The 22,356-nt window shown below is 42.0% G+C and overlaps 1 protein-coding gene across 1 annotated transcript; it reads right to left on the reverse strand.

Annotated features, from left to right (window-relative positions):
• Window positions 1–6,267: 6,267 nt before the first annotated feature.
• LOC124276137 (solute carrier organic anion transporter family member 4C1-like) lies at window positions 6,268–18,160 on the reverse strand. Its single transcript, XM_046711810.1, has 11 exons — window positions 18,123–18,160; window positions 16,736–17,058; window positions 15,828–16,052; window positions 13,402–13,511; window positions 12,395–12,508; window positions 11,750–11,888; window positions 10,966–11,161; window positions 9,916–10,063; window positions 9,087–9,271; window positions 7,947–8,011; window positions 6,268–7,244 (listed from the first exon to the last, which is right to left on the reverse strand). Exons 1-11 carry the CDS (start codon window positions 18,158–18,160, stop codon window positions 6,937–6,939), a joined length of 1,851 nt encoding a protein of 616 aa, XP_046567766.1. The 3' UTR covers window positions 6,268–6,936.
• Window positions 18,161–22,356: the final 4,196 nt, after the last annotated feature.

Raw genomic sequence — 22,356 nt, forward strand, 5'->3', positions numbered from 1 at the left:
TACAATGTGTGAAGCCCATTTCTGGTGTCCCCAGCCGTGATATTGCCGAAATATTGCTAAAAGCGGCATGAAACTAAACTCGCTCACTCTGTCCCATCCCTGCCTGTAATTACCGGTAATGACTAGTCCATTGTGTGTCTGGATTTGTAGTCCTTATAGCCATTAAAAGTTTCAGGGAAACGCTACCAAACAGGGTGTGAGCAATATTTTCTTGAAAACATTCCTGTGTGCCTCTTCTTGGAGAAGTTAAGACGACCTTTGTACCATAACGTACCAAAGAAGATATTCAGGGTTGGAACATTCTGTTCCTGCATGTATCCTACACTGTAACTACCTGTCAACCTGGACTGTACCTTTGAACTGATACTGATGGCTTAATTTCCAACTTAATGAATAAACAGTAATGTCAGGGTATTTATGTATATACTGACAGTAGGGGTGCTTATTGGCCCAAAAATTAAATTCCAATATGCTGTGATTTGGTATCTATAATGATATACGCGTTAGTGTGATTTACAATCAATCAATCAATCTGTATTCACTCAAAACCACCTACGGTAAAAATCAAAACATAAAACAGATACATTACACATAATACATGCGTGTTAGGAACTACTGCTTAATTGTACATGCAGGTCTTATTTCAACATTCTAAATCATAAATACCCGTGTTGGTCCGGGTTAGATTACTGGCCTTCAGTAAACCATGCTTGTCGTGAGAGGTGACTAACGGGATCAGGTGGTCAGGCTCGCTGACTTGGTTGACACATGTCATCGATTCCCAATTACGCAGATCGATGCTCATGTTGTTGATCACTGGATTGTCTGGTCCAGACTCGATTATTTACAGACCGCCACCATATACCTGGAATATTGCTGAGTGCAGCGTAAAACTAAACTCACTCACTCATTCACTAAATTATAAAAATACATTTACTCAGTATGGTCAGTGGCTGCCATTTTGTGGTCACGATAAAGGGGAGATAACAATGAACGAGGGAAAAACCTCATTTGTAGCATAATAATAATAATAAAAAATTATAAAAATACATTTACTCAGTATGGTCAGTTGCCATTTTGGTTATATGACAGAATTATTTGTAGGTTATATGACAGAATTATGAGTGAAACTTGTTATGTTTGTTTTTAAAGATTTTGTTGAGAAGGTAAAGGTCCAAGCTTTGAAACTGACTTCAGCCTTGGGCCAAGCCAGAGAGTTGTTATGGTTCTGGCCTTAGTTTTATATGTACACTTTTATATCGATGTGTATTTGCACAACACTTCATATAAACTGACAGCATTGTTTTGTGACCTGCTTTAACAGATTTCATAGTAAACATGTTTACATTGTAAATAACCTAATGAACATGTTGAACATGAAATAGGGATCTGTCTTCTTTACAGAAACTCTGGAATATGCATGATTTTATTTTTGTTTATTGTTCAATAATGACTATCAATGTTTATCACTAAAGTACTGTCGGAAATAGAAAAAAACTGTTTTTAGGCTGTTACCCTGTATCCCTAAAATTTACACAATTGCAAATAACACATGTCGAAAATAACCCACTTCGGCCTAACAGGGCGTTCAGTGGGATGCGTAATAGGATATCCAGGAAAGCATGTTTACTCGTAAAATCGGGCAAAATTACGAATAAGTGCTGAAAACAATAGATCTGACTATAGATGGCAATTAGGTCGCTCAGCCAGGTATGAGAGGACCGTCGACTCACCTGGCATGAAGTGCATTTGCTGCATACAGAAACAAGGGGGTCATCTCAATTATATTTTATGCTTTTCTTTTTCATGTGTGTTGAACATGTCTCATCTATTGATTAACATCTTACGTGTCTTTCTTTCATAAAGTTTATGTTGAGATATGTAAAAGAGGATGATACCCATAGAAAAGCTTAAATCAGACATCGTATTAAATGTCTCAAAATATATAGGTGGCATGACCACCCGAAGATCAACAGGACTGGATGTTTTTTGTAAATTATTATGACATGCTGTTTTCTTCCACAGTTTAATTACCCTAAAGGATTATCTTAACTCTATGCCCCAGCCCCACCCTACCACCGTCTGCAACACTGGTCCTGGTTTTGCTTTTGAGATGACCCCTCTTACCTGACTCCGTGGAAGCTACATCCTTAATAGTTTTATCATTATAGTTATTATTTTGTATGTCAGCTATCATTTATAATGAAGCTAAGTTTAATTTCAAAATGGGAATTTAAAAGTGTCCTTTGTAATACATAAAGCCATGGATAGTTCCAAATAAGTCGCATTGCTCTTTGAAAAACCGGCATTGCTAATTTCTGCACTAATCTCTCAGTAAAGTGTAGAAAAAGGACTTTACTATCTCCCTACCATTGAGACTGTAGTTAGGCCGAACTTAGTTTAACAGATATTTCATACTTTCACATGTTAACTACTTAAACTGTAGACATAAATGCGAAGAAAAATTTTTTTTTCTATTTCCGACAGTCCTTTAGTCATGTCATGAATATAATCATCAAAGTTGGGAGTGCGTATGTAATTAGCAAAGTTTGGAGTGGTATCAAATAAATCACCTTGGTAATGTTTTAATATTGACCGAAGTTCTTTCTTATGATAGTTTACATATATTGTTTTATATGGGCCCAAAACCCACGATGTTTGTATGTTGTTTCAGCAAAGCAGGATTTGAAATAATGACAGCACCTTTAGTTTATGTAAACTTTATTTCTTGATTTGACTGTGATTGTTGTACCTGTAAACAAATTGTTTACATTAAAATCCTGTACTGTATGGTGCCTATATTTTGTAAGAGGTCAACAGGTGTATTAAATGTTTCCCTGTCCAAATATAGTTTTGCTGGATATAGAAATGAGATGTGTCTGTCCTTAGGTTTAGGGGTCAGAATTCATAACCCATATATGTTATGTCTATGGAGAAATCCTACAGCATTCATCTTAACAATGTAGAGCTGATATAGCATAAGGGTACTACAATGCTTTATATCAGAACTGCTTTCATTAAGGAAATAATGAACAGAATTGGTTTTCTAAACCAATAGTGTAAGGGTTACAAAATTGCGTATTCAGGGTTAGAACAGGTCCCCAGCAACCTATGCTGGTTTTATAGGCAACAACCCATGCTTGTCGTAAGAGGCGTCTAATGGGATCGGGTGGTCAGCCTCGCTGACTTGGTTGACACATGTCATCGTATCCCAATTTAGTAGATTGATGCTCATGCTGTTGATCAAGGGATTGTCTAGTCCAGACCCAATTATCTGCAGACCGCCGCCATATAGCTGGAATATTGTTGAGTGCAGCATTAAACAACCAACAAAACCAACCAACGTAATTCCTTCGATTGCCTGTCATTGTTCCCTGATGGCATGGATCACTGTTCACAATATCGGTAACACTTGATTCTGTGGTTCAAACTCCATTATTGGCAGGTTGCCATGTCGTGGAATACTGCTGGGTTGTACAACAGCTCACACTAACCCTCACTCATTTGTTGACAAAATATTAGTTAAGAATCTGGATTACAGGTACAATCTGTGAACCTCTATATGTGGAGTCGGCCATAGTATTGTTGTAATATTGTTAAAAGCGGCTTTAAACTATGCCTACTCAATTACATGAATAAATCAATCATAAATGAAGATTGTTCTTGTTGAATTTGGATGAACCTAAAAACACGAGATAAAGAAAGAAATTGCTGACATGGGTTTTCCCATGCAGTGCGGATTCAGGATTTTGGAGAAGAGGGAGGGGTGGTGCACATAAATCATGAAGTCCAAAGGGAAAGAGGGAAATGCAACCCCCCGCACGCACACACCCTCTGGATCCGCCCCTGCAATGAGATGACCTCAAGAGGTTGACTTTTTCTTTCCAATACCTTATGCTGAGATTGTGCTTTGTGGAAATATTTCAAGTATTGATGGTCCTGGCCTTCCTGTGTGTTGACTGTAGGCATGTCATGCACATTCACTAACAAGAAGTCCATCAAGACTTGTAACATTGACTTTGTATACATAACTCTGCAGAGTTTAAAATAAAGTAATCATGGAATTGCAATCGTATGACTTAATGTATGTCTGGAGCCACAGAGACGGATTTTACAAACGTGTGTCAGATACTATATATAGTGATCACTGGATTGTCTGGTCCAGACTCGATTATTTACAGATCGCCGCCATACAGCTGGAATATTGCTGTGTGGCCTTAAAGAACAAATACACCAACCAACTATTTATCTTCCAAGGAGTATCTATTTCAGATGAATGGTAAGTGAAATGCATGACTTCAAGGATCTGTTTCAAACAGACCCCAAAACCAGATATTAGCATCGAATCCATGCATATGTTGTTATTTCGCAACATTCGCAATGAGGTTGCACATTAACACAACGCAAGTATTGAAGGGTCGCCCATATGGTTATGGTCTATACAAAAGAAGGCCTCCTTTTCAAACCAAAAAGTATTAAGCAAAGCCCCGGCCTGTTTACGTATGACATTGAATTAATAAAGTGGTTGACATATAGTAACAGCATCTCGCGCCGTCATGGTACAGTGGCATGCATTCTGCCGAGAAGCCGAGCCTGTCATTTTAGTAGCCTCTTACGCCGAGCACATTCCTTATGACAGGTGGTGCAGAACACTCTGTCTATTCTACATATACTTAATACTTAACTCAAGAATCAAAATAGGTTATCAACTAATTATGAATTATAAGAACCAGCTAAATAATATTCTTGGATCTGCCAGGACGATGGATATATAGCTAGCTTTCTTAATTTTCAAACCAGATTAAAATGGACAAATATATTAGCATCTAACACTAGATATGAATGCTATGGTAGTTTTAAGATTAGCCTTGAAGAGTAATAGATTCCACATTGTGTTTCTTGCAGCCGACTTTGCTCGTGCTGGAGTTGGAAGTACAAGGCTAAATATTGATACCGGAAGACATCATAAAATTGCAAAGTCTGAAAGGGTATGTAGATACTGTTACTTGAACAATATCGAAAATCTGTATCATTTCACCCTTATTATGCTGTGTATGAAGAGATAAACATCATGTGTTGGCCAATTTCCGGGTGTTATTGATTATTTGAAGCACGGGAATGAAATATTCCCGTGCTTCAAATACACAATAACACCCGGAAATTGGCAAACGCATGATGTTTATCGACACTGTAAACACAAAAGTAAACCAAAAGGCCCACATAGGTTTTACTGTCGGCACTCCTTGACATCGAGTACGGGTACAGCAGTGAAATGTTCCCATGGTAGCATCTGGAACTGCTCATTTGTAACGTCATTTCGACTTTACGTCACAATATGATTTGAATGACGTCACCACTGTTGACGACGCAACAATACAATGGTGTGTGCGATGTTTGCAGGTAATAATACGTAGCGAATAGTCTTGCAATTTCCGGGAATCGAATACCATTCGATCACGTTTGTCATCCAATCAGATTAAACAACACGGTGACTTTTGGTTTACAATTAATTTTGAAAAGTCACTGGCCAGGAGGGCCAGTTAAGTAAAAATGTTGCTAGCCCACATCATACTTTACTGGCCCTGCAAAATATCAATATGCAGTCAGAATTAGTGTGATGTTTGGTAACTGAAGATGTTAAACGTTACATTTGTATTGTAATTCCTAACCTCTTTTGCGCAACCCCATTAACACTTTCTATATAGAGATCTTCATGTGACAAGAGATAATAAATATCACGAAACATTTGCGGACGGACTTTATCACCTTAATAGTTGACATCATCATATTCATGTGCATGAAACAAAGAACAAATTATCTGAGATTTTCAGCTAGTCAGTCGGGATAGCTTTAACAATTATTATATATTACTGGCCCGATTCACAATCAGCTAGCATTTGGCTAGCTGGCCAGTAGCTATTTCGAACGCTGCTTATATGCCCATCCCAAAGAACATTCGACAGCAATGCATACCAAATACATATTTACTTCGACCTTCAGCACAACTCTTTATTTGCCTTAAAACATAACAGATGTTTAATTTGGATAGTTTGTGGTTATGTGTCATACTTCAAATATGCCTTCAAGAGCAGAAACAGATTGAAATTAAATGTGAATCTTTTGTTAAAATGATCCTATACTGCACCATATGCACATCATGTATATGAGCTTACGGCCTTTCATGCAATAAAAGCTTCTTGGTAAAGAATGAACGTGGTATGTTTCGCAAATTAAGCAATATATTATTTTAACACAAAAACACATCCATAACTTTAATACTTACTTTTTGGAATTTATTTCAGAACGTATACAGAATGTTTCAATTCGGTTTCGTTAACAGTGAAGATGTCACATCTACGAATTGGTTTATTTTCCTCCGTCAAACATTATTCTTCACATGTTATCTGTTGCCTTTTCGTGAAAACCGTGTATCGTGTACAATCTAGCTATATGATTTGCCAGTGAGTGAGTGAGTTTAGTTTTACGCCGCATTCAACAATATTCTGATTTGCCAGTAGCTCCGAGTTCTCACATGGGGTGTTAACATGGCTACAGGCTCCCCTGTTGGCAGCATGTCCAGCTCGTAAAATCTATTGGCAGACCCGGCTTCAAGAGAAAACACGTCTTCCTTCTACAACTAGAATATACAATTTGATCAAGGTTTGGACATGTGTTGTCATCTAAGTAAAAGATAATAATGTTCAGGTTTTTCAAAGTCTTTTCTGTAAATATATCTGATTATCAAGTACATATTCATAACACACATTTTAGCTATTTGGCCATATTTTGAAAAGAGAGCTTGTTTTTGACAGTTCTTCAATATTTAGACAAGTCTGGGTGATTGTATTTGTTGACATCCCTGCCACATGAGGGCTACATGTGACGGGTTTTATTGGCTGGACTATTTGTGAAGTCTTGTATTGAACCGCGATTCTGTCATTCTGGTGAACTTTCGTGAACATCACTCTCCACTGCTCCGTTATGTTTCTCATCACAACCACCAGCATCGTTCATCTCGGTACTCTCCTTGTTCGCCCTCTTCTTCTTCTTCCACAGGTTGACAAGTGATGCCAGGAACATGAAGGTGCAAGCGATGATGCCGACGCTGAGCCACATGGTGGCGATTCCCACAGCTAAAGCCTCCTTGTTGTATAGCTGACAGAACTGAGCCCCCTCCGCCCCTCCCCACAGCTCACAGGCCGAGTCGACCACCACGCCCACTACCAGGGGTGCTGGTATAGTACCTGGAAAATGAATTGATCTGTATTTCGGATCCGAAATACCCTTTTTGATTTTCCAGTTGTATAAATTTCAATCCTAATATATTTCCTGAACCCATTTGTGACCATAAGAGTAGATCACAAGTGACGGCTCAATCTCTGCCTCTCAACACCAACAGAACACTCTCTCTCGCTAATGAGCTTTAAGCACCCAATCAAATTTCTAAATATACAGCCTCGTCTGCACAAACCCTTTATGTATTTAATCCAGTTTGAATGGTGTTGTAAATATTCAATTGGCAGGAAAATATCTTTTTCCAGAATGCTTAGACTTGCGTTGGTAAGCCGCATGCTACAAGACGTTCCGATTGGACCGATGTATCAAGCATAACAGAACAGCTTAATTTAAATGGAGGCATTAATCTTATTTTTTTCTGATAATAAAACTAATTCTCATTATCCAGATGTGATGATGTGGAGGTTAAATATCATAGGCGTCGTCACGCCATCTAGCGACAACCAGGGCAGTTTGATTATCTTAATTCTTAGTTATAACATAAAGAAGTTGGCATTTAGAAGTGAGACACAACAGGCAGAAAACCTTCACCTGAATAACACATCAAGAAATACCTGAATCTCTGTTCAAAGCAGCGTCAAACCAACATCCTTCACCCACATGTACTTACATCATGGCTAGTCCTCACATACAAACGACATCAAACTTACCTATCACCCTAACAAATATCATCTTTATTCCGAGGGCAAAGGGTTGAATATCTGGATCCACGCACCTGTTCAAGATATGTACAAAGTCAAATAATTATCACATCAGATATTGCACTGCAATAAGTAGACATAAAGCCTAAACGACCATTCATTTACCTAGACATTTTGTGGAATTTCTTCACGAGGCCGGTTGTGGAGAAATTCCACAAAATGTCTACATTTTCATTTCATAAGAGGCAAAATAGTCGTAAAACTAAGCTTTACATATGGAAGAATCACAGAAAATCAAACTGGCATTTGGTTCATACTCAAAGACTTTCTTGCCAACAAAATGGAAAGTAATGACGTTGCTTTCAATAAATATAATCTATGGATAAATTGTATATAAGTGACCATTAATGAGTAAGTGAATGTATGCTGATTTATGCTGCAGTCGACGATATCCCAGCTACATGACAAGGCCCCTGAAACCGAGGGTCACATTAACATGAAGTCACAGTGTCCTGCTCTACTACTGGACTACACAGGTATCAAAATGGACAAACGAATTCCTTAAAGGGCCACTGATCCAGAGCGATTATTGTTAACGGAAATTGCTCTGGATCAGTGGCCCTTTAATGCTCTATCTACCAAAGTGTACTGAGGTTAGCCAATGGACCACCAGTCCTCCTTGTTGTACTACTAAACGTAGAGACAGTGGGGAATGGTGCACATGCACGTCCTCAATGCAGTACTTGTACTGATGGCGCAGAAGGGACCACGGGGCCTTAATGCAGTACCTACCTGAGTGTACTGAGAGCATGGACTACTTGTCCCCAGTGATGTGCCCATCTGCCTTTAATGAGGACACAGAATGGTCAGCCAGTTCTGAATGTTGTATCTACCACAGTATGACGAGGACAGGGAATGGACCGCCTCAATGCAATACCTTCCTAAATGTACTGAGGGCAAGGGAGGGACCACTTGTCTCAAAAGCTGTAGATACCCGTCTGTTTTGAGGTCAGGGAATGGGCTACTAGAGCTACGTCCATCAGTTCTCTGTACCTACCACAGAGAATGGTCCACCGATCCTCAACGCAGTACCTTCCAAAGTATAACGAGGGCAGAGAATGGGCTACTAGTCTCCCAAACGGTTCCTACCTTAGTGTACTCAGGGCAGTTAACGTGGCACAGATGAAGATGGCGATGTAGACCAGGAACAAGCAGGGCATGACGAGGTACACTTGCCAGCAGTCGGTGGTACATTTGCCCGCGGTGGCGGTGGCCAGAGCATCTGTCACGGTTGTATTGAGTCCAGCTGCTATACAGCTGCAGTTGGTGTAAGTCTGCAATACAAGGTCGACTCAGTAGCAGCTTCTCCAGGTACCGCAACTCTCTGCACAACTTTCTATTCCAGGAAACTACAGTTAGTGCCAATGTATCTACATAAATTCATATCCTAAGATAGCATTCAGGACGAACATATTTACACACCTTCGAAATTAATTGTTTCAGCTTTTTACATACATGGTTATTCAACCGAATTATGCCATAACATATTTGTTCTTGAAGGCCGTTTTCCATCAGTGATCAAAGTTTCACGGATTGAGGAAGCATATTTATTCGTATGGTCACATATGATGTATTTCAGAGATTCATCGAGTGTCTGAATTGTTTTTACGGCTCTCTGAAGAACAACCTAGATACATTATGCCTGGTCAGCTTGATGGCGAAGTGAAAGTGCCAAAGCCGTCAGATGTTTACCACTGCGGTATGAGTGAGTGAGTGAGTGAGTATGATGCTGACAAACCTAGGATATAGATGTATTATATATTTTTACACAATCAGGTTAAATCTTAATTTTGAAAGCACGACCAGGGTAACCTGAAGAGCGGTCGACCTTACAGGTTCCTATAAAGTTGTTGATTATCTATAGAAATAATTAAGACAGAATTTGGTGTGGTATCACTATTGACAAGGCCATCCCTACCATCACATCTCCATCGCTGCTGCTGTCCAGACAACCTGCGTGGCAGGGGGAGAAGTAGACGAGGCCGTCGCTGCTACAAACAGGACTGAACGCCTGACCTTCACACTGGCACTGACCTTGACAGGACGCGAGGAATCCTGACACATCGCTGGAATGAAAAAGTCACTGCCGGCACCCGTATGTGGAATCCATTTTGATACAACACCGTCAGATACACTGACGGTATCGGATGTCATGAAAATCATCATTTCGTTGAATTGCACGTGAATGATCGACTGACAGGTTTTAAGTGGCATGCCTGTCAGAGACGCACATCAAAATGCCAAGATTACCAGCTGTGGAACGAGAACGAGGCATTTGGATGTTATTCGAACAGCTATTTTCAGAACGTTTGGCTGTACAAGGCAATCCATCATCGCGTCAACCAGACCAGCCAGACAGTGCTAGAATAGGCCAGATCGCATGATGACTATCTCCTGCGCATTCACCATTAGTCTGTCGGACAGACCCTGAAGTAAATATATCCAAGAAAGCCCACGCAAGTCTAGAAAATGTGGCAAGTCTAGATTTCCTCAGCTGAAAATGAAGAAAGTCTCAGGGCCCCTTTTCATTATATATTTTTTTTTACTATGAACTTTTTTTCAGTAAAATATGTTCATTTCAGAGACTAGTTGTTAGTCTAATTCACCATCTACACAACCGGATGCTCACGGTGACGTCAGCAGCAGCAACATCGTGATGAAATGGCTGGGTGCTTACGGGCTTATCGACCATTTCGGGGTGTGTCAGGAATCTTCTACGTTGGGCGAGGAACGTGAGTTGCTGGCAAAGTCGTGGGTACGATATCTGTGGTGTTTAGGCAACACAATTTCTCACGGTCAAAACACTTTTCAAACGTTTTACGTTGTTTTCTTAGAAAATAATCCCAGGCGTGTACTCTCTTTTGTACATGAACATATTTACATCCAGTCGCGACATAGCCTGACTATACTATTGTAACTGGGGTTTTGAATTCACTATGTACTCAAGATTATGTTAGAGGGCCAGTACCTGTCTCCCGGATAGGGCAGATCCAGGCCTGTCATACGGACATCCGGGCAGGCAGCAAACATGGAGAGGCCGCACACCAACACGAACAGGTAAAGGCCGGTGGTCACTCTCTCCATCCCTAGCAAGTCCAGTTTGAAGGTCTTGATCAAATACCCGGCCAATATGTAGCCGCTGGACGCAACTATAGCCTTGGCACCTGGAACATATACTCAAATGTCTGCGTATGCTTTGAACATTGCGCCTGTTTTTCGGCCACCTCACTGTTGCGATCCGTGGCACCCGGATCCAATTATCAACCCTCATTTATCCACAGTATGATACTTTTTACAGGATAAATACCCAGGGCCCATAATTTAACATCGTGCCTGAACTGACGTCGTGTCTCTTAGCACAATATCAAACCCATCAAAATGACCATTCTGTATATGCAATATTTTCATATATTTGCATAAAACATGGCGGATCAGACATGCGAGCTCATGGATTCTTCCAAAATGGACATGAGAAGTAAGAAAGATTTAAGTCATTTTGCTGAACAAGGTTGTTCTTGGATATATTTAATGAAGGGGCCATTCGATATCTTGGCATCTGGGGTCGTTTTTAGACCTTAAGGCACATGAAAGTTTATGTCAAGATAAAATATGTGCCAAGGCACCGCGGTTAATTCCTGCATTAATGTACCATATAACTTTACAGCTCCTTGATCAATTAACCAGAATGCAACGACCCTGCCCTCCTGTGCTTGGACAGCTGTGGTTGTGACTCCAGTTAAACTATACCATACCTATGATGTACCCTGCTGTTTCATAGTCCATGTCGAATTCGTGACTGGTGTACTTGAAGATGAATATTGACATCCCAGCTATGGCCACACCTTCTATAGACGACCCAATACTGATAAACACAAACTCCAAGTCGAATATCTGAAACAGGAGAATATTTATCCCCATAGTGATTGAACTGAAACATATTCAAAGGTGAACGCTTACCACTGTGATTGTGGACCCCCCTTAACGAGCAAAAGAGCAGTTGAATTTAAAGAGTATCGTTGTCAGCGCTGTTATAACGTATAATTCATTTGTAGAGCGCGTAATGTCATTTTCAAAGATGCTCAGTGGCGCTAAGGACAAAACGCTGATATTATTATATTACCCCGGTTAACCCAAGCGCCTCTCACCGGTACCCATTCACTGCTGGGTGAACAGAGGCAATTCTGAACACATTCATCGACTAATATGAGACCACATGTGTAACGTGCGCTTCGTAGTGGGGCAGGACGGAAGTCCTAGAAACTCTCAAGCGTCAAACTGCCAAACACAGTCACCAATCCAAGGACAACCTACGTTGCTTAGCTTCAACTGGTTTGTGACCACACACCACATATCAAACACCACCACCGATGTATAAGAAAGTTAGGAATGATACTTACAAGCTTAAAGAGAGCCTTCAGAAAATCGGTTATCGTTTTCTTGAGGAATTGAAATATGTTTTGAGGAACCTCGTCCACTTTTTTGTGCTTCCAGTTTCTTTGGTTTAGGACTGTCTGAAATGGTGGTCAGTCAGTGAGTTACATACATAGTTACCAATGTTTGTAGGTTTCTTGTTTAACGCTGTAATTATCCTGCAACCAACAAGCCAGTCCATTCAGTTTCCTTGCACAGCCGAAGGTCTATTTGAATCTATTTAACAGTATTTCAGTCTGTATCACGTCATGTGATCTTACAGTCAGGAGCACACTAGTATTGTTACATGGTCCGCATGGTCAGGAGAATTATTGTTTAAACCTTTATGATTCTTAACCAAAGGAATACTAACTAGAATATAACAGACTCTGACTCACTTGGGAACCGTTTAGGATATCCTGAAATGACAAGGGAGAAGACCATAGTGATGATACCACACACGATAAAGCCGAACCACCACGCCCCAATCCAACGCTGGTCTCCAGGTTCGAAAGGCAAACTGTGATGCAAAGACAAGGTATGACTGAAGAGCTGAATTTGGACGGGGAAGTCAGGCACAAACAATCGGCTGTGTGCTACCGTGGCGGGGCTTCCAGTATCTGGATTGCCTGATCCAGATTGGATTAATTACAGATTGCTGTGTATAGTGTTGGTAATAGTGAGTTTTCAGAAAGCAAAGACGTTGTTCAATAACCAATGAGGACCAATACAGGAAATGAATGAACTATTATAAACAAAGTAAAGGCATGCAATACATACAAATATTGAGAAATGTCCACTCGATGTTTTAAAATCAGAGTCTCAGTGACACTTACACGATCCTGCTTTATTAAGAACCAAGTGGGATTGGAAAAATCAAGTAAAGCAAAACATGCTGGACAGAGGACATTCCATCCCAAAGAATACATTTGGGTTCATCCTCATCAGTATGACGAGGATGAAACTGATCATCCTGCAAGAAGCACCTGCTGACGCACCTGTCAGTGTCCACCCTATCAAAGTCCACGTACAGGTAGAGGATCATCCTTCCACCGACTAGAGCGCTCATAGCAGCACCCACTGTAGTCATTGTGTTGATAATTCCTGAAAAATATGTGGCTCACGAATAAGTTAAAATCCATGAAATCAAGCACCCTATCGCCAGCCAAGATGACGATTATATGACTGACTCTGGACGTGTGGGTTCGAATCTGTACTTTACTGAGAAAGCGTAATCCACAATATACTGAACCACATAAGAAATGTCGCGGTTCGTTAAAGCACACACTTTAATATATTCTAATGAACAATCAAAACAGACGATTGAGTTCAAACTTGACAGTTATGGTTAACACATTTTCGGGAATCACATTTAGAGTTCACACAAACAAAATCACCAAAAATGGTACCATTAAGATACCCCAAAGTCAGTATCGTGTGTGGCCTCTATAGGGCATCGATGGAATCGTTGCATCGTCTGTACATGGAATGAATTAGCAGGTCGATGAAGGCCATAGGCACTTTTGTCCATACTCTGCGAAATGACTGATAGAGTCCAGCCGCCGTTGTCGGCCTTGGTTGGAGGCCATTCAGTCTTCTTTGAATCTCGTCCTAAAGATGTTCTATTGGACTTAAATTCGGACTTAGTGCAAGCTATTGTAGGGTTTTGAATGCCTTGTTGTCTTAGGAAGTCCAATGTTGCTCTGGCAGTGTGGGCACGACCGTTGTCTTGCTGGAAGATGTGATTTCTGTAACGTCCAAAATGTGGTACAACGTGGGGTGTTATGACTTAATCAATATAGCGAGCAGCTGTCACGTCATTTCCTCATCCTGGACCAAGATTCTGGAACACCACGGTGTCAACTAACTGGTTCAGACCATTGCACCACACACTATGATGCTTGGACCACCCCATGAGTCTCTTTCAACAATACACTCATTGGAAAACATTTCACCACGCCTTCGCCATACTCTCACTCTGCCATCGACTGTCGAAACACAATATCGGCTTTCATGGGATAACAGCACAGTTCTCCATTGTCGATAACGCCAATTTCGATGCTGAGTTGCCCATTGCAGTGGGTTTGGGCGGTGATGAGCGGTGAGGACAGGACCACGATAGGGTATCCGACAGCAGAGGTTTCTTCCGCGGAAACGTCGACGCACTGTATCGGCACTGATGGGTCTGTTGTTAGTCCCAATAGTCTGGCATGCTGTTTCCGTCGCTCTGGGGAAGCGATCCTGCAGATGGTGGCGCAAAATCTGTCGGTCTTGACGTTGCGATGTTACTGAATGTCGCCCACTGCGTGGACGGTGTTGGAGGCTGTTACTGACCTGATACCACTCCTGCAGTCAGTAGATTGTCCTAACATGAACAACAAGATGATTGCCTACCCTCCGTGCAGTCTTTACAACTTGCAATAGTCCCAAGACTTGGTTCCTCTGATCTCTCGTAAGACGTGGCATGGTGGTTGTGTCAAAACGAAAATGATTTCAGTCGAGTTTGGGACTCGCTTTCATTGGTAGGGTTGTCACGACATGCACGGGCATTTTCATTTTCACGAATGTCATACGGAACCTTTTACCATGTATACTTCTTTCGGTGCGTTTGGTCGATATGCGTTTTGAACAGAAAACACACTGATGTTGGTAATAACTGTCAATTTGGATTGAAAAACATGTTAAGAAAACGGTACAATTATAATAAAACACCACCTTGCAAGAACAAAATTTTGCATTTGGTTTTGAAAAACGACGTTTCTTTTGTGGTTCAGTATATAACACATGTTAAGTTGAAACCGTTAAAAACGATTCTCTCTTAAACGTTTGTGGTTAAACGTAAACGGATGGATTTTCTTGAGGGGTAAACGTCACACATTCATTTTGAGTGTGAGTGTAGTTTGTAAATACAAGCTCCAAAACCCTTTCCAAAGCCATGTGAATATATTGTTTGCTTCCCGTATCATGAGCATGTGTTTATGAGTCACTATAAAATGGGGATGATACAAGGACCTGTCACGAACGCATGTAAACAATACGGGAACAAGTCAAAATTGGTTAATGCCAAAACGAAAGTGAACGAATGAGTGTGAATGAGGATGCTTTTCCCCTCGCGGCAACATTGCGAAGGGGTACACTGTGCATGTGTTGGGTGTTGAGCCGCTGGTAATTCTCACTCGACCCTCTATATCGGTATCATTACAGTAGTGTATTATAATATTACGTCTCCAAAAAGTGAGAACACAGCTTATTAGTGGCATCGTATTTCGCAATACAGAGTTGCGTCCCACAGATGTGCAAGGATCCGCTGATAGTTCTTTGGAATTCTCAGTCCATCATCTAAATTGTTCGTGGTCACTGAAAGCCTGCGTCTCTCTGCTTTCTTCTTAACCATCTAACTAAAATAATACAGTGACTCACCGATAAAAACAGCTGACTTAGCAACCGGTGCATTATTGTCAATGTAGGCGACTCCCAGCGTGTAGAAAGTTGTACTCCCGATACCCGAGAGCACTTGACCCGCCAGCATCATCGGGAAGTAGCTCATGTGACCTTCACCTTGGTCAGCTCCACCCAAGCTGCTGTTCACAGAAGATGACGAGTTGGTAGCGCAGATTGTAGACTGTTCGTGTGATCTGTTCACGGCTAAAAACATTACTTTTAATAACGTCGTTGTACTTTTGTCTCCAACGTAGGACTCCATCGGTTTTAGGACTATATATGGATTTCTAATAAGACTGATATTGCATGGCCTTGACTCAGATTAATCTATTTCGGACATATCAAACTTTGGTTAAAACTCCACGACGGATCCAGGATTTTGGTATCCTATTTTGATATTTAAATTACTTTAGTAGTTGTGTTATACACCCAGTCGCCGTTGTGTCGAGTGAGTGAGTGAGTTAAGTTTTACGCCGCACTCAGCAATATTCCAGCTATATGGCGGCGGTCTGTAAATAATCGAGTCTGGACCAGACAATCCAGTGATCAACAGCATGAGCATAGATCTGCGCAATTAGGAACCGATGACATGTGTCTACCAAGTCAGCGAGCCTGACCACCCGATGCCGTTAGTCGCCTCTTACGACAAGCATAATAGCCTTTTGTGGCAAGCATGGGTTGCTGAAGATCTATTCTACCCGGATCTTCACGGGCCTCGTTGTGTAGAAGTTGAAGGGACCTGCACAAATGGTTCGAGTTATCCGAGGTTCAAAACAACCTTAAATTTAATGTCAGGAACCAAGCTTTTGATTCGAGACAATCGTAAATTCGACACAACCCCGTTTTACTGAATTGATCAAGTGTCATTAATACCTATAGGTACTCACCATGGCCAGAAGCTGTGTATGGCTCCAACAGATAATGAGGAAGCGAATTGAGAGTCAGGCCAACACCAAACAGGAACATGCCCAACGAAAGTCCTTTAGCCTTGTTGAACTTGCTGCCGATGTAGCCGACAAACGCCACACTGCAGGAGTTGCCCAGGTCTGAGGACGTCGCCAGCGTGGCACTGATGGTACTTGGCAGGTGGAACTGCTTCTCAATCTGCTCCAAGGCAGTTCCCACCCAGCCAGATGCAAAACCCATGGTGAAGTATAAGATGATAACACAAGGCATGAAACAACCCAGGCTGTTGAACCACTGCAAGAACCTGAAAACCACAATACAATGACAGACTAAGAGTCTACATTGACCCATATAGAAACGTTCGTAGCGCTACGACATTCGTAAGCCTATGACAAACTATAGGTCATAATGTTACGAATGCTTTGTGGATCGGGACCCTGGACGTTAACGGACACTCCTGCCTCGTTAAGATCATTTTGTGTATACACAGTGACATTCATTAAAATCATTACATACCTCACAGAAGCAAGCTGGTACATTATATCAGGCTGTTTATAAAGGCAAGGTATCAAAATTGGTAAATTCACCTATCGGTTTTAGTCTTTCTGTTCAATGTGAAGAGTCGAGCACAGTTTAAACAATATTTTATACGTTCATAAACGTGCAAGTCATATTCAGTGGAGGGAAAATCTGTTCATTCTGTTCAGTAGGACATGATAGTTTACATCAATTCATTTTGCTAACTAACCAAACGATTTCTTAATGCTTAACAACATTACACGAGTATAAAGACTCCTATCTCGATCACGCATCCAGATCAAGTTGGAATCAGTAACCAGATAGTGGAAAGCAGTTGCAAGATGGTAGTCTAGACACAGACCTAATATGTACCTGAAAGCTCATGCTCTTGTTGAACGGTTTATATAAATAATTACTTATCTATAGATTTGAAAACATGATTACTCAAGGTAGATATGCTCAAGCTTGACTTTTATGACCATGCATTTCTTGAAAATGTAAAATTTTCGAGGGACAAAATAAACATTGACTGTAATAATTCAACTTCCTGAATCAACAAGTCCGTTTGATCAGACGTAAGCTCCTGTACTAACGGTCTCCATATATTACTGGGTTGTTTGCTGATAGCGGGCCTACTCACTTCTACCATCATCCATCACCCCACTGTAGGTACAGTTCTTACCCCCTGAATGATAAACCCATCAAATACCCCTGAAGATTGCCAATCTACACCCAGTTTGTGACCTGATTATAAAGCTGTTCGGTCGTACCAAAAACATGCTGCCGGCTGTAGTGTTCATAACACCATATCCCAGATTAAACATAATCTTCACGTGTGTGAAACCATACCCCGGCTGGTAGGAATGGTTGTTCGACTCGCTAGCCATATCCGAAGGTGTTTTTCACGGTCATCGTCCTAGCTGTTAGCGAGGTTTAATGGACTCTTTACAAGACCTCTATTATCACCTTTCTTCAATCACGGCTATTTACCCTTGGTCCCTGCCTGGCGCTCGGCATTAATGGGTTTAACAAACTGGACTGGTCGGCTCGAGTCCCTATAATGTGTTGAGTTGGGGTATTCGTGCTGCGGCATGGTATCTCAGTGGGCTGTTTACGCTTTATAAAACCAGCTTAAGTCTGGGCTCCCGTCACATAAGCGAAATTTCTCCACGACGTAAAACCCAATACCTGGACTCTTAACAAGACCTCTATCCCTTCACCTTTCTTTAATCACGGCTATTTACCCTGGTCCATCTGTCCCAACCAGTTACCCAACTGTGTAGTCCCTGTTGGTTACCCTGGTCTATCTGACCCAACCAGTTACCCGACTGTGTAGTCCCTGTTGGTTACCATGGTTTAACTGTTGCCCAACTAGTTACCCGACTGTGGTAGTCCCTGTTGGTTACCATGGTTTAACTGTGCCCAACTAGTTACCCGACTGTGTAGTCCCTGTTGGTTACCATGGTTTAACTGTGCCCAACTAGTTACCCGACTGTGTAGTCCCTGTTGGTTACCTTGGTTTAACTGTGCCCAACTAGTTACCCGACTGTGTAGTCCCTGTTGGTTATGGTTTAACTGTGCCCAACTAGTTACCTTGATGGTTTAACTGTGCCCAACTAGTTACCCTGCTGTGTAGTCCCTGTTGGTTACCATGGTTTAACTGTGCCCAACTAGTTACCCGACTGTGTAGTCCCTGTTGGTTACCATGGTTTAACTGTGCCCAACTAGTTACCCTACTGTGTAGTCCCTGTTGGTTACCATGGTTTAACTGTGCCCAACTAGTTACCCGACTGTGTAGTCCCTGTTGGTTACCTTGGTTTAACTGTGCCCAACTAGTTACCCGACTGTGTAGTCCCTGTTGGTTACCATGGTTTAACTGTGCCCAACTAGTTACCCTACTGTGTAGTCCCTGTTGGTTACCATGGTTTAACTGTGCCCAACTAGTTACCCTGACTGTGTAGTCCCTGTTGGTTACCATGGTTTAACTGTGCCCAACTAGTTACCCGACTGTGTAGTCCCTGTTGGTTACCATGGTTTAACTGTGCCCAACTAGTTACCCGACTGTGTAGTCCCTGTTGGTTACCATGGTTTAACTGTGCCCAACTAGTTACTATGTTTAACCCTTACCCTACTGTGTAGTCCCTGTTGGTTACCATGGTTTAACTGTGCCCAACTAGTTACCCGACTGTGTAGTCCCTGTTGGTTACCATGGTTTAACTGTGCCCAACTAGTTACCCTACTGTGTAGTCCCTGTTGGTTACCATGGTTTAACTGTGCCCAACTAGTTACCCTACTGTGTAGTCCCTGTTGGTTACCATGGTTTAACTGTGCCCAACTAGTTACCCGACTGTGTAGTCCCTGTTGGTTACCATGGTTTAACTGTGCCCAACTAGTTACCCTACTGTGTAGTCCCTGTTGGTTACCATGGTTTAACTGTGCCCAACTAGTTACCCGACTGTGTAGTCCCTGTTGGTTACCATGGTTTAACTGTGCCCAACTAGTTACCCGACTGTGTAGTCCCTGTTGGTTACCATGGTTTAACTGTGCCCAACTAGTTACCCGACTGTGTAGTCCCTGTTGGTTACCATGGTTTAACTGTGCCCAACTAGTTACCCGACTGTGTAGTCCCTGTTGGTTACCATGGTTTAACTGTGCCCAACTAGTTACCCGACTGTGTAGTCCCTGTTGGTTACCATGGTTTAACTGTGCCCAACTAGTTACCTGACTGTGTAGTCCCTGTTGGTTACCATGGTTTAACTGTGCCCAACTAGTTACCCGACTGTGTAGTCCCTGTTGGTTACCATGGTTTAACTGTGCCCAACTAGTTACCCGACTGTGTAGTCCCTGTTGGTTACCATGGTTTAACTGTGCCCAACTAGTTACCCGACTGTGTAGTCCCTGTTGGTTACCATGGTTTAACTGTGCCCAACTAGTTACCCGACTGTGTAGTCCCTGTTGGTTACCATGGTTTAACTGTGCCCAACTAGTTACCCGACTGTGTAGTCCCTGTTGGTTACCATTGGTTTTAACTGTGCCCAACTAGTTACCCGACTGTGTAGTCCCTGTTGGTTACCATGGTTTAACTGTGCCCAACTAGTTACCCGACTGTGTAGTCCCTGTTGGTTACCTTGGTTTAACTGTGCCCAACTAGTTACCCGACTGTGTAGTCCCTGTTGGTTACCTTGGTTTAACTGTGCCCAACTAGTTACCCGACTGTGTAGTCCCTGTTGGTTACCTTGGTTTAACCTAGTGGTTTTAACCCCTGTTGGTTACCTTGGTTTAACCCCAACTGTGTACCCGACTGTGTAGCCCCTGTTGGTTACCTTGGTTTAACTGTGCCCAACTAGTTACCCGACTGTGTAGTCCCTGTTGGTTACCTTGGTTTAACTGTGCCCAACTAGTTACCCGACTGTGTAGTCCCTGTTGGTTACCTTGGTTTAACTGTGCCCAACTAGTTACCCGACTGTGTAGTCCCTGTTGGTTACCTTGGTTTAACTGTGCCCAACTAGTTACCCGACTGTGTAGTCCCTGTTGGTTACCTTGGTTTAACTGTGCCCAACTAGTTACCCGACTGTGTAGTCCCTGTTGGTTACCTTGGTTTAACAGGGCCCAACTAGTTTACCCGACTGTGTAGTCCCTGTTGGTTACCTTGGTTTAACTGTGCCCAACTAGTTACCCGACTGTGTAGTCCCTGTTGGTTACCTTGGTTTAACTGTGCCCAACAAGTTACCCGACTGTGTAGCCCTGTTGGTTACCTTGGTTTAACAGGGCCCAACTAGTTACCCGACTGTGTAGCCCCTGTTGGTTACCTTGGTTTAACAGGGCCCAACTAGTTACCCGACTGTGTAGTCCCTGTTGGTTACCTTGGTTTAACAGGGCCCAACTAGTGTGTAGCCCCCTGTTGGTTACCTTGGTTTAACTGTGCCCAACTAGTTACCCGACTGTGTAGCCCCTGTTGGTTACCTTGGTTTAACTGTGCCCAACTAGTTACCCGACTGTGTAGTCCCTGTTGGTTACCTTGGTTTAACTGTGCCCAACTAGTTACCCGACTGTGTAGCCCTGTTGGTTACCTTGGTTTAACAGGGCCCCAGCCATACCATAGCTCCCGACTTTCACCGTCTTTGTCTTCTTTATCAGTTCTCTGAAATAAAGGGATTTTGTTCTGCATCCTGAATTAAAGCATTATAATAAACAGTCTTTTTATGAGTATATATCCCAAGAATATATACCTTTACACTTGAAACAATCGATGTAGGGTACACATTTGATGTCCTTATCACTGGAGTTATGAGGCTAGACGTATATATGTTATTTAACAACATGCTGCTGAGTATGGTATTTAATGTTTTGAATTCTTGTTACCCGTTTCTGTGATGTCTATCCGTCCTCCTGCTTGTACTATAGAATGAGAAACCGGTTTTATAGTGCTAACCCACTGAGAAACCATGCCGCAGTGAAGCTCTCTCCCTCTACTCTCACTCAGACACTCTCTCTCTCTGACTCCGAGCCGACCAGTCCTTGGTGTACCCATTAATGCCGAGCGCCACTCAGCTTTGACTTGAACGACACCGATGTTCTATATTAGATTGCATATATTATATACTGAACAGAAATTAATCATAGCATCAGTATTTACAATGGAACCACCAAAGACGTTGTCATTACTTTAGACTTACCATTCTGTAGCATGAAATGAGACAAGGGCCTCAAGAAGTCGGTCAGTTTCTACACGCCTTGACCCTAGCTCCGTGGCCTCAGCACTGTGTCACCCATCCAGGCCAGACCATAGAAGTGCCTGCAGCAGCTACGCATTTAGTAAACAGAGCACCACAAGACGGGGAGACAATAAGGCTTGTTAAAGTTAAAGTTCTGTTTTACATTACGGATCTGCCGCAAAATGTCGCTGCCTCCAGTATCGTTTTCATTTCTCTACTCTTTGGAAACCCACTTTTTAAAACTCAAATTACATTTGGGCTCCGGATTCCATTGTTCCATTGTTCCACATACGTCACTCAGATTTGTAGAAAATTCTTTACATGGTCAGTTTGGCTTTGAACCCGTCCGATCATACTTAAACCCGAAA

This window comes from Haliotis rubra, unplaced genomic scaffold (assembly GCF_003918875.1).
Source record: "Haliotis rubra isolate DU_JTF1 unplaced genomic scaffold, ASM391887v1 Scf206, whole genome shotgun sequence".
Classification (NCBI taxonomy): domain Eukaryota; kingdom Metazoa; phylum Mollusca; class Gastropoda; order Lepetellida; family Haliotidae; genus Haliotis; species Haliotis rubra.